General features: G+C 48.8%; 1 protein-coding gene across 1 annotated transcript; it reads right to left on the bottom strand.

The window, feature by feature from the left end:
* Nucleotides 1-1,016: 1,016 nt before the first annotated feature.
* Nucleotides 1,017-13,348, bottom strand: LOC135822315 (uncharacterized). Its single transcript, XM_065335056.1, has 3 exons — nt 9,264-13,348; nt 5,250-5,444; nt 1,017-1,587 (listed from the first exon to the last, which is right to left on the bottom strand). Exon 1 carries the CDS (start codon nt 9,837-9,839, stop codon nt 9,531-9,533), a length of 309 nt encoding a protein of 102 aa, XP_065191128.1. The 5' UTR covers nt 9,840-13,348; the 3' UTR covers nt 1,017-1,587; nt 5,250-5,444; nt 9,264-9,530.
* Nucleotides 13,349-15,893: the final 2,545 nt, after the last annotated feature.

The raw sequence follows: 15,893 nt of genomic DNA on the forward strand, positions 1-15,893 counted from the left end.
CCCCCCCCCCCCACACACATATAAGCACACTCTGCTAAAAGCTGCAATTCCGTGGAGGCAACCATACCGGTATGGATACCCTAGTACCCAATCACAACCCTATTTCAAACAGCACTCAAACCAGACACTGAATGCCGTAACATCCAAATATCTCCTTTCTCCCATCGCTCACACACACACACACACACACCTTTGACGCCCATCGCCAGAGGCGATGATAGCAATGCTACGGCAGAAGCCATAGCAACTTGTGCTGGGATCACACCATTCAACAGCTTGCAAAGCTGAAGAATTGACCGTCACTATTCAGCCTGGTCTACACCATACAGCTATTTGGAGTGACATTTTCTGGCCAGTGAATCCCTATTTTTGGTCTTTTTCATTTCTTTCACACACACACACACACACACTGTACTTGTTGCTCACTGCCAAAACTGGTCACGTGAGTCTCCCCGGGAGAGGGGAGAGAGACTCAAAAGGAATCTTGGAAAGATGACTCAATTGGTTATTGAACCGCCCAACGGCCGATACCCCCTGAAATCCCCAAAACTCTGGGTGGACTTGAAAATGACCCCACTTATGGGCTCACCACACCTCAGTAAGTGGGTGAGGACAAGGTGCAGAAAAAGGATTGACGGCATCAGGGTATCCGTCCCGGGATCCAACTGCAGTTACCCCTGCCCCCCCGTGAAGGTAATACTTGCTACTAGTGTGAGTGGCTAAGTCAGAGTGGATCTGATAAAAGCTTCACTAGTACCATTGATTACACAAGAGTTAATCTAGCCAGAAGCAGTCCATGGTTAACAGGTATGTATACTTCAAATAGAAAGTATATGAACCCTGGAACCAACAAAGGTGGCAGGTACAACATTACACCTTCAAGCAGCCAAGCCAGTTGGCAACAGACCCAACACAATCAGGCATAAGTTTACCAACCAACCGAACTAGCTGGCACACACACATACACACACACACACACACACACACACACACACACACACACACACACACACACACACACACACACACACACACACACACTCACCTTACTGCTAACAATAGAATTATACTGAACAACTAATCGAATATGACAGTAGCATGGGGTGTACGTTTCAAGCGGCAGGAAGGCCCCCGAGGCCCTGCACAGTATAATGCCACAGAAGCATGGTACACTGCACGTTACAAGCAACGATGTCACATCCAATCACCCAGCTCTCCTGGCATTAGAATTCAACAATCTGTAAACTGCTGAGTGGTTGACAATAGGGGAAGAATACATGTTGCGCTCCTTGTAAGGCCATGGGGTACAAGCAGTCATGCTGGCAACCGTTAGTTTCATGCGGGGAGCATCTCCTCATCACACACACGTGCACAAGCCCACTGCTATGACATAACGACGACCATGATCCACACACAACAACCAAGATAGCGGCAACAAGCGGCAAACAAGCAGCACACTCGGAAAAAATATTTTTTCAGACACATGAAAAATTAAAAGTTGATTGTTGATGTCCACTGCATCACTGTAGATGTTTGCAGCAGCAATGGCATGCATTACAGTGGCCAACAGTTCAGTCCGATGCACGTCTGAAGGCAAAGAAAAATATCACACGAATACAGTGGAACATAGATTATCCCCACATCATCTATCCGCAAGATCAAGTATTGGAATGGCAGCCGGAAGGCCGATTACCTGGAATGGCAGGTCCTCCAAAGTTTCGAAAAAACAAAACAAAAAAAGATGCACAATGCAGTACTTGAGTTCACCAGTGCAGTCGTGTAGTCTGTAGATATACCAGGTAAGTGTGTGCTGCTAGAATGCCCGGCGTCAATGCAGGGTGGTATGCATTTTCGACGATGAAACTGTATGGCATGCATGTACATATACATAGTCCTTGTATGAGCCCTATGTCACTCTCTCATTATACGAACATTTTCCCCATCTGAGCTCCTTCTGAACAATGTCTGCCCAGAAGGGTTGGGATATGATTGACGCTATCCTACAAAACTGAGAATTTGGCATGTTCTTGTAGCGTGGCAACCCCGGCGGCAACCCTGTTATACCATAAAGTACAGTGAATAGATCACCATCACCATCACCATCACCATCACCATCACCATCCCCATCCCCATCCCCATCACCATCCCCATCCCCATCCCCATCCCCATCCCCATCACCATCCCCATCCCCATCACCATCCCCATCACCATCACCATCCCTGCTGCTGTGTTGACTACCAGCTCTATTACAGCATGTGTGATGTGGGAGTTTAGATTGAGTTACTCAACTGCAGTACGGGATAATAATTATTATAAAATTGAATGCAGAAGACCAGCACCTGTTCGGAGAGTGCGGCCATACTGGACTGATTATGTACAGTTCCACCCACCAGTATTACGGTGTGAACTGGCTAGCATGTCTTATGCGCAGGCCGCAAACTAAAGCCCGTCCGTCCACAATACTCTGCCTCAATTTCTAGCTGATTTCTTTGCCCTTCGAGTGGACAAAATAGATTTGAAAAATCGCTCTGGGAAGCGACAATTTTAAGGACGTGGAGGGAGTAGATAAAAAACTTCACACCTAGCGTGACATACTAGAACAAGTAGTAGCCAGTCGTATCTGCCACGCAAGGACAGTACCCGGCACAGTCATGACTGGTTTTGGCATTCATCAGTGCTAATATTTATATTTATCCATCACAACTAAGACTAGTTTGACATATGGGCCTCAACCAGCGAAAACAGCCCTTAGGGTCAACATTTTCAAAATTCCTTTTTGGTTAGAAATTTGTTGAACCACATCTACTGAAGGACCTCAGCCAAGAAAAAAATCAATATTCCGATTCTAAACGGGTGTATACACCAATATACAATATGTACTCCAAATTGGTGCAATGTATGTATACGATGTATGTGTACAATGAATATTCAGCATTCGAAGGTGGGTGGGCAGCTTGAATACTTTTGAAATAGTGAAGTAAGCAGCTATAATGACAAAGAATAGCTAATGAGTGCGGAGAGATGATCGACATATTCGCAGCTTCATCCTGCGTGGAGTCGTTCCGCAATCTCGTCTTCCATTTCTTCCTCCGCAGCTGAAGACACGACGTCGCTGCCGTCACTAGCCCCAGCCACAGAATTTATCTCAGGTGACGACTCCTCATCTTCCGACTCTGACGAGTCATAGGCCACCTTGAGCCGCATCGCAGCAGGAGATGACGGCTGCGATCCGCCTCGCTGTCGACATCGATGTCGGCACCAAAGAACGTTTCATCCTCATTCTGAACTTCAGCGGCTACTTCAGCATCCACTCCCCACCAGGCTCGAGCTAGCTGTAGACAATGACTGCCGTGTGTGCTCTGCGAACAGGTCTGGCGTCCGGAGCCATCGCAACAAGATCAAGGAACACTGGAGTCGCCACTCGACACCCCTTCAACTTCAAAATAAATTACTTCAAGCAAAGAGTTCAAGAAGTCGTGTCGCGCTGTGCATGTTTGCAGCGCGATCAAAAAATCGTTGATCACAAATCGACCTTTTCCTCGAAAAAAATTACGAAATCTCTAAGGGTCGTTTTCGCTGATTGCGGCTCATATGTCAGTGCCAACATTATTCCATTACTTATCCCTCACATCATCCATAACATCTGTGTGATATTGGCCTTCATTCGTTGAATCGAGTAGAGTAATGTCAATCTAAGTGCTAAGTATCACGCATGATCTGATTCATAATGACTAGTCTTAGGTTTTTATTATCATTTGTCTGATGATTGCAGTGGCATGAAACTTTGAGTTACGACAAATCCAAACTGGACCTATTTCACATATTCCGTGTTTCGTGTAAGTAGGAGTGTTCAAGCAGCGTGACGTCAGCACTTTTTTTTTTATTTATTTTATTTTTTTTTTACTACGTTCACATAACCAGCTCGAAAAGAATAAGGAAAGACAATGGTACGGAGACTAGGACAAACGTGACAACTAATGAGCAGGCGCTGCACCGAGACGCAGCAGTGATGGTGGGGCATTGATGACTCTGCCGACCTGAGGTCTCGGCGTCACGGCCAAAAACACGCACCAAAAACAATGAAAAAAGAAGAAGATAGGCGCTGCACCGAGACGCAGCAGTGATGGTGGGGCATTGATGACTCTGCCGACCTGAGGTCTCGGCGTCACGGCCAAAAACACGCACCAAAAACAATGAAAAAAGAAGAAGATAGAGCTGTACAGGTGAGAAAGATGCAAAAACCCAAGGCTTAACACGAGCGATTGTGGGGGAGAAACTGTCTTAGCGTCATACTATTCATAGGGAATCGACTGCCCAGAGCCAGTTTGTGCTGCGAAGATGGCGGTAAACATTCGTTTTGAATGATTGCATTCTTTTCCACAGCATATTACTAGTATGGCATTCGCCGGGCTCACACAGAATGAAATGGCCGCGTTATTCTTGAGAACCTCGCTTGAAGCACCATTGACACTATCTGTATTTTGTTATGTGACATGTGATACTCGAGACAAGGAAATGCTCATTGCGTATAGTCACATGCAGTCGCAAGGCCACTGCCACAGTAGTTGACCAAAGTGCAACTTTTGCGACTTCCTGCGTGTTTTACAGGATAAACCTCACACAGCATTACAGTAAATGGATGAATGTACAGCTGGACATGCACACCAGTACTTGTACAACTAAAGCGCGATGCACTATATCACTTCTCCGAGGCGATGAGCGTCGAAAGACAGTCTTTTCATATCGTGCAAAGAATCTTCGATGCACAATGCACGGCACATCCCAGCGAAATCCAGGAGTGCACGCACAGTCCAAAACCGTACGCGAGCCGCAAAACTTGTGTCACGTGCGCCTGCCGTGTAGAAAGTGATGCGCATCACTCGTCGCTCGTCGCAGAAGTTGAACTTGGCTCATTTTCCCCGCGATGCAACCTTCGGCGGAGCTGCGGCAGCCTTCAATGCAACGTTTTGCAGAAAATGACCGTCGATCACATCGCTCGTCACTCATCACGTCGCAGGAGCGATATTGTGCATCGCGCTTAACATGGTGTCAACATGGTCGAGGGCCTTATCGTTACGGAGCGCCAAATATACATTTCATGTGGGATTTCAGCGAGCGCAACTGCAGTACACACACTGACTATTGACAGACAGCATTGGAAGTCTCACAACTACACTTGGCAGGATATGTACTAGCTAAATGTCGTCTACAAGACTAGAAGATCACGTCAAAGCCATTTTACGACTTACTCTTCCAACGCTCCATGAAGGGCAACCAAAGTGAAGTTTGTCTCCTCCACGCAGCACGTGTGCACTGGGCTTGCATGTCCGCAACTCTGCTCTGTGTCCGATCCCCAGCTGGATGCCGATGCCCACTGCATCACAGTCCTTGGTTGCAATAGCGATAGTGTGTTGCACTTGTCCACTGTCCAGTTTGATGCACGTCTGCGGAGGAAGTTGAAAATGAAGACATACACAGCGTGAATTCAGCATGTTCTTGTGGCCTCCCAATCGCCGTCCCGGAGAGAGTGCATTTCAAAAAATGCGAGTAGACAAGAAGTGTTTCACACCTTTTCGGCTGCGTTTTCTTGTCTTTGTTTTTTTGCATGATGCCATCAGTGATGTCTTGGCTTCACAGCTCTGCTCATACACATTTTCTTTTCTGTTTTTTTTTTGTTGCTGGAAACTACTGTTGTGGAAATTGAAATTCATTGAAAGCACGCACACCTACCTCAACCAAAAAACAAACAACCTGCCACCCATTTGCTCGGCATTGATCGGCCAGATCTGCATGCCGCCGCCTGTCCTGGTTACTAACACTGAATCTGTCCTCAGCAAAAACTGTCAACTCCATCCAGAATACAATCCTACGACTCGTAGAGTACAGAACTATAATTATCTGGTCTTAGGGTGGTAAGTGCAACACAGCTAGGGAAAGAAATTGTTGCACTGAGTCGACAAGACGTTTCCAGTCTGAGGCCGCTGACAGGAGATCAGTCGTAACCAACTTTCGTCTGGCTGAACGCGAACTGGCTTCTCTCCCGCATTGCAAAACGAGATGAAGTCAAGCTCATTAGAATTTCGGTTTGTACGGTGTTTGCAGCAGTGCGGATTCGAATCTCCTCACGCATGTTTCTGACGATGACCCAGAGTACGTTGTCGTGCCTCCAGGTGTAACGTCCCTGGTCCAGTGCTACGCGGCATGTGCCAAGCACGTGGTGCGTAGTACAGGCCCATGCACGGCACAAACTACAGTACGGATCCACTACCGTGTTTCCCCAACGGTGAAGGTTCGTCGGAGAAGGTAGTACGTCAAGGGTTGACGGAAGAAGAAATTTCAAATCGTTACCAGTACCACCATACAAAAGGGATTTCCACGAGAGGTCCAGCCACATCACCAAAGTGTGTGTATGTGAGAGAGAGAGAGAGAGAGAGAGAGAGAGAGAGAGAGAGAGAGAGAGCGAGAGAGAGAGAGAGAGAACGCGAACGTGAGAGCGAGCGGGAGAGAGAGAGAGAGAGAGAGAGAGAGAGAGAGAGAGAGAGAGAGAGAGAGACAGCGAGATAGAGTGAGTGAGAGAGAGAGAGAGAATCAGGCAGACAGAAGATCAGACTCCAAACTCGAATTGCTGGGCCCTAAGTGGTTTGCCTATAAAGTCATATGACCAGTGCTCTGCAAAAACCGACCTTAGCTATTTTGGCGAAATTGAGTTTGTGCTGGATTGTTGACCCATGACCCTTTCTTCAACTTCTGGTGAAGTTTGAGGTGGATTGCATACATATTCAGTTAGATACAATGACAATTTCTTTGCACTTTTCCTACAATTTTTGAGGAAAAAAAGCTAAAATCCTGGATTTTATGCTACATTTTGGAGCTGTCATGACCCGGACTCGACTCGTCGTGAAAGCGACCACGCAATGAGATTCAGCAGCCAAAAGCTGGGCTCCGAAATATTCTAGAGTTCTGTAAGAACCATGATTAGTCCTGCGAAGGATTTGGCACTTTCGTTAGTTGAGCAATCATGGCTTACAACTCGTGGCCTCGAGTCACAAGTGTTGTCGTACGGCGGCTACACCTTCAGTACAAGTCGTCAGCATTGTACTCACTACACTGTTGAGCTTGAGGGGACCCTGCTTAGTCCTGCAAGGGAGCTGATACCTTTGTTAGTCGAGCAAGCATGGCACCTCTTCTCGCGTCGTACGACGTAAAGTGTCCTGCAAGTGCTTCGCGCACTGAGGACTCCGTTATCCCTTTTTGGGAGAGGTCGCGGCTTGACCGTGAAGCGACCTACGGGGTAATGAGAGGGAAGAGCCTACGGGGCAGAAGATGAAGGGTGACCCAATCAAGACACCGTACGAAGGCGGCGCGCTCTAGCTGCAGCAACATCCGACAGCGTACTCCAGGCTCCGTCGCACGATCGACGTACGAATAACCTCGGAGATCACTCATATTTGTAACACTATCATGTAATGTGGGTGAGCGAGCTCCCCGAAGCTATACTAAATATTTCCTACTAATTATTATATCACAATTATACTATAACCAAAATCACATAAAAGCCGCCTTCTTCCAACGAATAAAAGTATCTTTGATCGCTCCCCTTCAACCTTCGACTACCTTGTGTGAGCCGGAAAACAGGTGTGAGCTAGCAACTTGGATGGCGACTATATTGGTCGTCTACCTGGGTAGCCACTAGACTGATCTAAGCCAAGTCACAAACCCGCCAAGCGCGGCCCTGACAGAGCCAATGCTGTGAGAATTCAAGCAGCATGATTGCAACCAAACTTTGCAGAATAAATCTGTATGTCATAATCTTCAAAAGGAAAGGTTTATGATGGCATTGGATCTTCCTGTTGTGGAGATAGACACATTCTATCTCTGTTCTGTGGATGGTGTTGTTCACGAATCTGCTCGAAGAGGTATTTGGCTCTGTATGAGGATATGGCAGCCGGAGTGATGGGTAGAGGCAGGTGCAAAGTAGTGAAGAAGCTCAGATTAATGCCGGGTTAAAGGATATTGATAGTTATATCTGGTACTGGTAGTAGAACACTGATCTAGTTATGTCTACATCTGCCGCACACATTGTTTCATAATCGGTGATATCATGGCAGTCTCTTTTCCAAATCTTGCCAAACGTACTGTATACAGGTTTGCCACCAGGCTTTGTGAACGCCTGATGAACAAGCTTCTTCGTAGTGATACTGGGCAAATACATGTAGGTTGGTACTGGCTTGTTGTGCCCATGTGGATCTGCAGGTTAAGGGAGGCCATGAGCTATCATAATGCTCTATAAAATGCTTCAGCTCCACAACATCTTCCACAGGCAGTTCATTCCAGAGTTCATTCAGTTCCTGTGTTGGGCTGATTTCACTTGCACTGACAGCAGCCTGCACAGATTTCAGCACCCAGGGCTTGATTCTGGGCTGGAGGCATACACAAAGACTTCCTGACATGCATGTACATGACTTCCACACCAGCCACTGACTGTAGCCTTCAGTAGTTCAGAGTAGTATTGTTGAGCCCCATCTATCACATCTCCCAGCATGCTGGACGCGCTGGGTAGCCTCACCACGTCTCCTGAGCACGTCTAGCTTTCCGCCTACACACAAGCAGCGCTCTGACTTGGTGAGGACGTGCGCTGTGTGCGCTGTAAATGTAAAGCAAGGTTTCAAGTGTCACGCTCTTGAAACAGCACCAGAGCGGAACAACTACAGCCCTTGTCAAACTTGTCGCGCGCCTCCTGGATTGTAGACAGTACTTGAACCGATTTTTCTTGGTCTGCACTCTGTTTATTGCCGGCATTGAGGGCCTGGGCTGGTGGCAAAACTGACGCCTGATCGAAATTCTCCTCCGCATGGCCGTCCAGCTCGATCAGCGTTGCGACCTGCGACTCCACATTCGACTCTCCTCAGCAATGCTGTCATCAAAACTGCGATTGGACCAGGGCAAAAAATGACTATTCATCGTGAAGGAGTTCGGATGAAACCCCTGGGAGAAGCCCACAGCAATTATTTGAGCGAGCGACCGTCTTCTGCTTCGTTCCGCCATGACTCTGACGTTGTGATCTTCAAAAATCGACAGACCGTGACGTTTTGATCTTTTTCTCGAAAAAAATACGAAGCACCTAAGGTCGGTTTTCGCAGAGCGCGGGTCATATTGTGTTGCAGATATTTGATGTACACGTACGTAAACGCTTGTGACAGGCTACCAGTGCCCTGTAAGCATTTCAAACATTTTGAAAGCAAACATATTATGAGCTAACTTACCAGTGTGACGAGCAACGGAAGCCAGCATCACGTGTGGATGGTCTCTTCGATGACTCTGCGGCAGATTTTGATGACACTGTAGCAGACCTCCATGAAGCTGTAGCAGACCTCCATGAAGCTGTAGCAGATCTCCATGACGCTGTAGCAGACCTCGATGACGCTGTAGCAGACCTCGATGACGCTGTAGCAGATCTCCAAGATGCTGTAGCAAACCTCCATGACGCTGAAGCAGACCTCCATGACGCTGTAGCAGACCTCGATGATGCTTTAGCAGACCTCCATGAAGCTGTAGCAGACCTCCAAGACGCTGTAGCAGACCTCGATGACGCTGTAGCAGACCTTGATGACGCTGTAGCACACCTCGATGACGATGCAGCAGATAACGATAACGCTGTAGCACACCTCGATGATGCTGTAGCAGACCTTGATGACGCTGTAGCAGACCTCGATGACGCTGTAGCAGACCTCGATGATGCTGTAGCAGACCTGGATGACGCTGTAGCAGACCTCCATGACGCTGTAGCAGACCCCCATGACGCTGTAGCAGATCTCCTTGACGCTGTAGCAGGACTCCATGACGCTTTAGCAGACCTCCATGACGCTGTAGCCGACCTCCATGACGCTGTAGCAGACCTCGATGATGATGCAGCAGATCAAGATGATGCTGTAGGAGACCTTGATGACGCCGCAGCAGACCTCGATGACGTCGTAGAAGAGATAGATAGATAGACAGATAGATAGAGAGAGAGAGAGAGAGAGAGAGAGAGAGAGAGAGAGAGAGAGAGAGAGAGAGAGAGAAAGACAGAGAAAGTGAGAGAGAGTGAGAGAGACAGAGAGAGGGGGGAGAGAGAGAGACAGACAGACAAAGAGAGACAGAAAGGGAGAGACAGGGAAAGAGAGAGAGAGACAATGAGAGAGGGAGAGACAGGCAGACAGAGGATCAGACTCCACAATCGAATTGCTGGACCCTAAGTGGTTTGCCTATTTAGACAAAGTGTCGCCAGATATTTGATGTAAGACCGACTCATAGACTCGTTCACTGCCAAGCAACACACAACCCGAATCACCGGTCATGGAGTCACTTGGCTGCCCCACATTATCAAGCATATCAGAGCCCCACACTTCCCTTGAAGGAGTGAGGTTGAATGCAAGACTGACTCTTTGACTCGTTCACTGCCAAGCAACGCACATCCCGAATTGCCGGGCATGAAGTCACTTGGCTGCCCCGCATTATCAAGCATATCAGAGCCCAACACTTCCCATGAAGGATTGAGGTTGTTTAGTGACTCATCGGTCACTGACAGGCAACGTACATCCGAAATCACCAGGTATGGAGTTACAAGTTACAAGTTTCAAGGCATTCCCACAATATCAAGCATATCAGAGCCCCACACTTCCCTTGAAGGAGTGAGGTTGAATGCAAAACTGACTCTTCGACTCGTTTACTGCCTAGCAACGCACATCCCGAATTACCATGCATGGAGTCATTTAGCTGCCCCACATTATCATGCATATCAGAGCCCCATACTTCCCTTGAAGGAGTGAGGTTGAACGCTGGAATGACACAACGTTCACTGCCAGACAACACATGTCCCGAATCACGAGGTATGGAGTTACAAGGCTTTCCCGGATTGTCAAGCATATCAGGGCCCTACACTTCCCTTGAAGGAGTGAGGTTTAATGCAGGACTGACTCATCGAATCGTTCAATGCCAAGCAACACACAACCTGAATCACCGGTCATGGAGTCCCTTGGCTGCCCAGCATTATCAAGCATATCAGAGCCCCACACTTCCCTTGAAGGAGTGGGGTAGAATGCAAGAATGACTCATCGTTCACTGCCAAACAACACACATCCCGAATTACCAGGTATGGAGTTACAAGGCTTCCTCACATTGTCAAGCATATCAGGGCCCCACACTTCCCTTGAAGGAATGAGGTTGAGTGTAAGTTTGACTCCTCGACACGTTCACTGCCAAGCAACACACATCCTGAATCACCGGGCATGGAGTCATTTGGCTTCCCCGCATTATCATGCATATAGAAGCCCCACCCTTTCATTGAAGGAGTGAGGTTGAACGTAAGAATGACTCATCGTTCACAACACACATCCAAATCACCAGGTATGGAGTTACAAGGCTGCCCCACATTGTCAAACACATCAGGGCCCCACACTTCCCTTGAAGGAGTGAGGTTGAACGCAAGAAGGACTCATCGACCCCTTCACTGCCATGCAACACACATCCCGAATGACTAGGTAAGGAGTGACAAGGCATCCCCGCATTGTCAAGCATTACAAAGGCCCCACACTTCCCTTGAACGAGTGAGGTTGAATGCAAGACTGACTTATCGACTCGTTCAATGCTAAGCAACACACAACCCGAATCACCAGTCATGGAGTAACTTGGTTGACCCGCATTATCAAGCATGTCGGAGCCCGACACTTCCCTTGAAGGAGTGAGGTTGGACGAAAGAAGGACTCATCGTCCACTGGCAAGCAACACACATCCCGAATCACCAGGTGATGCGTGACAAGGCTACCCCACATTATCAAGCATATCAGAGCCGCACACCTCCCCTGAAGGAGTGAGGTTGAATGCAAGACTGACTCTTCGACTCGTTCACTGCCAGGCAACGCACATCCCGAATTACCAGGCATGGAGTCACTTGGCTGCCCCGCATTATCAAGCATATCAGAGCCCCACACTTCCCTTGAAGGAGTGAGGTTGAACGCTAGAATGACTCATCGTTCACTGACAAGCAGCACACATCCCCGAATCACCAGGTATGGAGTTACAAGGCTTCCCCACTTTGTCAAGCATATCAGGCCCCACACTTCCCTTGAAGGAGTGAGGTTGAATGCATGACTGACTCATCGACTCGTTCAATGCCAAGCAACACACAACCCGAATCACCGGGCATGGAGTCACTTGGCTGCCTCGCATTATCAAGCATATCAGAGCCCCACACTTCCCTTGAAGGAGTGGGGTTGAACGCAAGAAGGAGTCATCGTACACTGCCAAGCAACACACATCCCGAATCACCAGGTATGAAGTCACTTGACTGCCCCACATTATCAAGCATATCAGAGCCCCACACTTCCCTTGAAGGAGCGAGGTTGAATGCAAGACTGACTCTTCGACTCGTTCACTGCCAAGCAACACACATCCCGAATCACCGGGCATGGAGTCACTTGGCTGCCCCGCATTATCAAGCATATCAGAGCCCCACACTTCTCTTGAAGGAGTGGGGTTGAACGCAAGAAGGAGTCATCGTACACTGCCAAGCAACACACATCCCGAATCACCAGGTAATGGGTGACAAGGCTACCCCACATTATCAAGCATATCAGAGCCCCACACTTCCCTTGAAGGAGTGAGGTCGAATGCAAGACTGACTCATCGACTCGTTCACTGCCAAGCAACACACATCCCGAATCACCGGGTATGGAGTCACTTGGCTGCCCCGCATTATCCAGCATATCAGAGCCCCACACTTCCCTTGAAGGAGTGGGGTTGAACGCAAGAAGGAGTCATCGTACACTGCCAAGCAACACACATCCCGAATCACCAGGTAATGGGTGACAAGGCTACCCCACATTATCAAGCATATCAGAGCCCCACACTTCCCTTGAAGGAGTGGGGTTGAATGCAAGACTGACTCATCAACTCGTTCACTGCCAAGCAACACACATCCCGAATCATCAGGTATGGAGTTACAAGGCTTCCCCCCTTTGTCAAGCATATACGGCCCCACACTTCCCTTGAAGGAGTGAGGTTGAATGCATGACTGACTCGTCGACTCGTTCAATGCCAAGCAACACACAACCCGAATCACCGGGCATGGAGTCACTTGGCTGCCTCGCATTATCAAGCATATCAGAGCCCCACATTTCCCTTGAAGGAGTGGGGTTGAACGCAAGAAGGAGTCATGGTACACTGCCAAGCAACACACATCCCGAATCACGAGGAATGCGGTGACAAGGCTTCCCCACATTATCAAGCATGTCAGAGCCCCACATTTCCCTTGAAGGAGTGAGGTTGAATGCAAGACTGACTCATCGACTCATTCACTGCCAAGCCACACACATCCCGAATCACCAGGCATGGAGTCACTTGGCTGCTCCGCATTATCAAGCATATCAGAGCCCCCCACACTTCCCTTGAAGGAGTGGGGTTGAATGCAAGGAGTCATCGTACACTGCCCAGCAACACACATCCCGAATCAATAGGCGATGGGTGACAAGGCTACCCCACATTATCAAGCATATCAGAGCCCCACACTTCCCTTGAAGGAGTGAGGTTGAATGCAAGACTATATCATCGCGTCGTTCACTGCCAAGCAACACACATCCCGAATCAAAGGGCATGGAGTCACTTGGCTGTCCCGCATTATCAAGCATATCAGAGCCCCACACTTCCCTTGAAGGAGTGAGGTTGACTGCAAGACTGACTCTTCGACTCGTTCACGGCCAAGCAACACACATCCCGAATTTCCGGATATGTAGTCACTTGGCTGCCTCGCATTATCAAGCATATCAGAGCCCCACCCTTGAAGGAGTGAGGTTGAACGCAAAACTGACTCTTCGACTCGTTCACTGCCAGGCAACGCACATCCCGAATTACCGGGCATGGAGTCACTTGGCTGCCCCGCATTATCAAGAATATCAGAGCCCCACACTTCCCTTGAAGGAGTGAGGTTGAACGCTAGAATGACTCATCGTTCACTTACAAGCAGCACACATCCCCGAATCACCAGGTATGGAGTTACAAGGCTTCCCCACTTTGTCAAGCATATCAGGCACCACACTTCCCTTGAAGGAGTGAGGTTGAATGCATGACTGACTCATCGACTCGTTCAATGCCAAGCAACACACAACCCGAATCACCGGGCATGGAGTCACTTGGCTGCCTCGCATTATCAAGCATATCAGAGCCCCACACTTCCCTTGAAGGAGTGGGGTTGAACGCAAGGAGTCATCATACACTGCCAAGCAACACACATCCCTAATCACCAGGTATGGAGTCACTTGACTGCCCCACATTTTCAAGCATATCAGAGCCCCACACTTCCCTTGAAGGAGCGAGGTTGAATGCAAGACTGAATCATTGACTCGTTCACTGCCAAGCAACACACATCCCGAATCACCGGGCATGGAGTCACTTGGCTGCCCCGCATTATCAAGCATATCAGAGCCCCACACTTCCCTTGAAGGAGTGGGGTTGAACGCAAGAAGGAGTCATCGTACACTGCCAAGCAACACACATCCCGAATCACCAGGTAATGGGTGACAAGGCTACACCACATTATCAAGCATATCAGAGCCCCACACTTCCCTTGAAGGAGTGAGGTTGAATGCACTACTGACTCATCAACTCGTTCACTGCCAAGCAACACACATCCCGAATCACCAGGTATGGACTTACAAGGCTTCCCCACTTTGTCAAGCATATACGGCCTCACACTTCCCTTGAAGGAGTGAGGTTGAATGCATGACTGACTCGTCGACTCGTTCAACGCCAAGCAACACACAACCCGAATCACCGGGCATGGAGTCACTTGGCTGCCTCTCATTATCAAGCATATCAGAGCCCCACACTTCCCTTGAAGGAGTGGGGTTGAACGCAAGAAGGAGTCATCGTACACTGCCAAGCAACACACATCCAGAATCACAAGGAATGGGGTGACAAGGCTTCCCCACATTATCAAGCATGTCAGAGCCCCAAATTTCCCTTGAAGGAGTGAGGTTGAATGCAAGACTGACTCATCGACTCATTCACTGCCAAGCTACACACATCCCGAATCACCAGGCACGGAGTCACTTGGCTGCTCTGCATTATCAAGCATATCAGACCCCCACACTTCCCTTGAAGGAGTGGGGTTGAATGCAAGGAGTCATCGTACACGGCCCAGCAACACACATCCCGAATCACCAGGTGATGGGTGACAAGGCTACCCCACATTATCAAGCATATCAGAGCCCCACACTTCCCTTGAAGGAGTGAGGTTGAATGCAAGACTATATCATCGCCTCGTTCACTGCCAAGCAACACACATCCCGAATCAAAGGGCATGGAGTCACTTGGCTGTCCCGCATTATCAAGCATATCAGAGCCCCACACTTCCCTTGAAGGAGTGAGGTTGTCTGCAAGACTGACTCTTCGACTCGTTCACGGCCAAGCAACGCACATCCCGAATTGCCGGGCATGGAGTCACTTGCAAGACTATATCATCGCCTCGTTCACTGCCAAGCAACACACATCCCGAATCAAAGGGCATGGAGTCACTTGGCTGCCCCGCATTATCAAGCATATCAGAGCCCCACACTTCCCTTGAAGGAGTGAAGTTGACTGCAAGACTGACTCTTCGACTCGTTCACGGCCAAGCAACGCACATCCCGAATTGCCGGGCATGGAGTCACTTGGCTGCCTCGCATTATCAAGCATATCAGAGCTCCACACTTCCCTTGAAGGAGTGGGGTTGAACGCAAGAAGGAGTCATCGTACACTGCCAGGCAACACACATCCCGAATCACCAGGTATGGAGTCACTTGACTGCCCCACATTATCAAGCATATCAGAGCCCCACACTTCCCTTGAAGGAGTGGGGTTGAATGCAAGACTGACTCATC

This window comes from Sycon ciliatum, chromosome 8 (assembly GCF_964019385.1).
Source record: "Sycon ciliatum chromosome 8, ocSycCili1.1, whole genome shotgun sequence".
Taxonomy (NCBI): Eukaryota; Metazoa; Porifera; class Calcarea; order Leucosolenida; family Sycettidae; genus Sycon; species Sycon ciliatum.

What these genes read in the sequence shown, in the direction of transcription:
- LOC135822315 (XM_065335056.1), bottom strand. Translation starts at nt 9,839, where the DNA reads ATGGAGTCCTGCTACAGCGTCAAGGAGATCTGCTACAGCGTCATGGGG.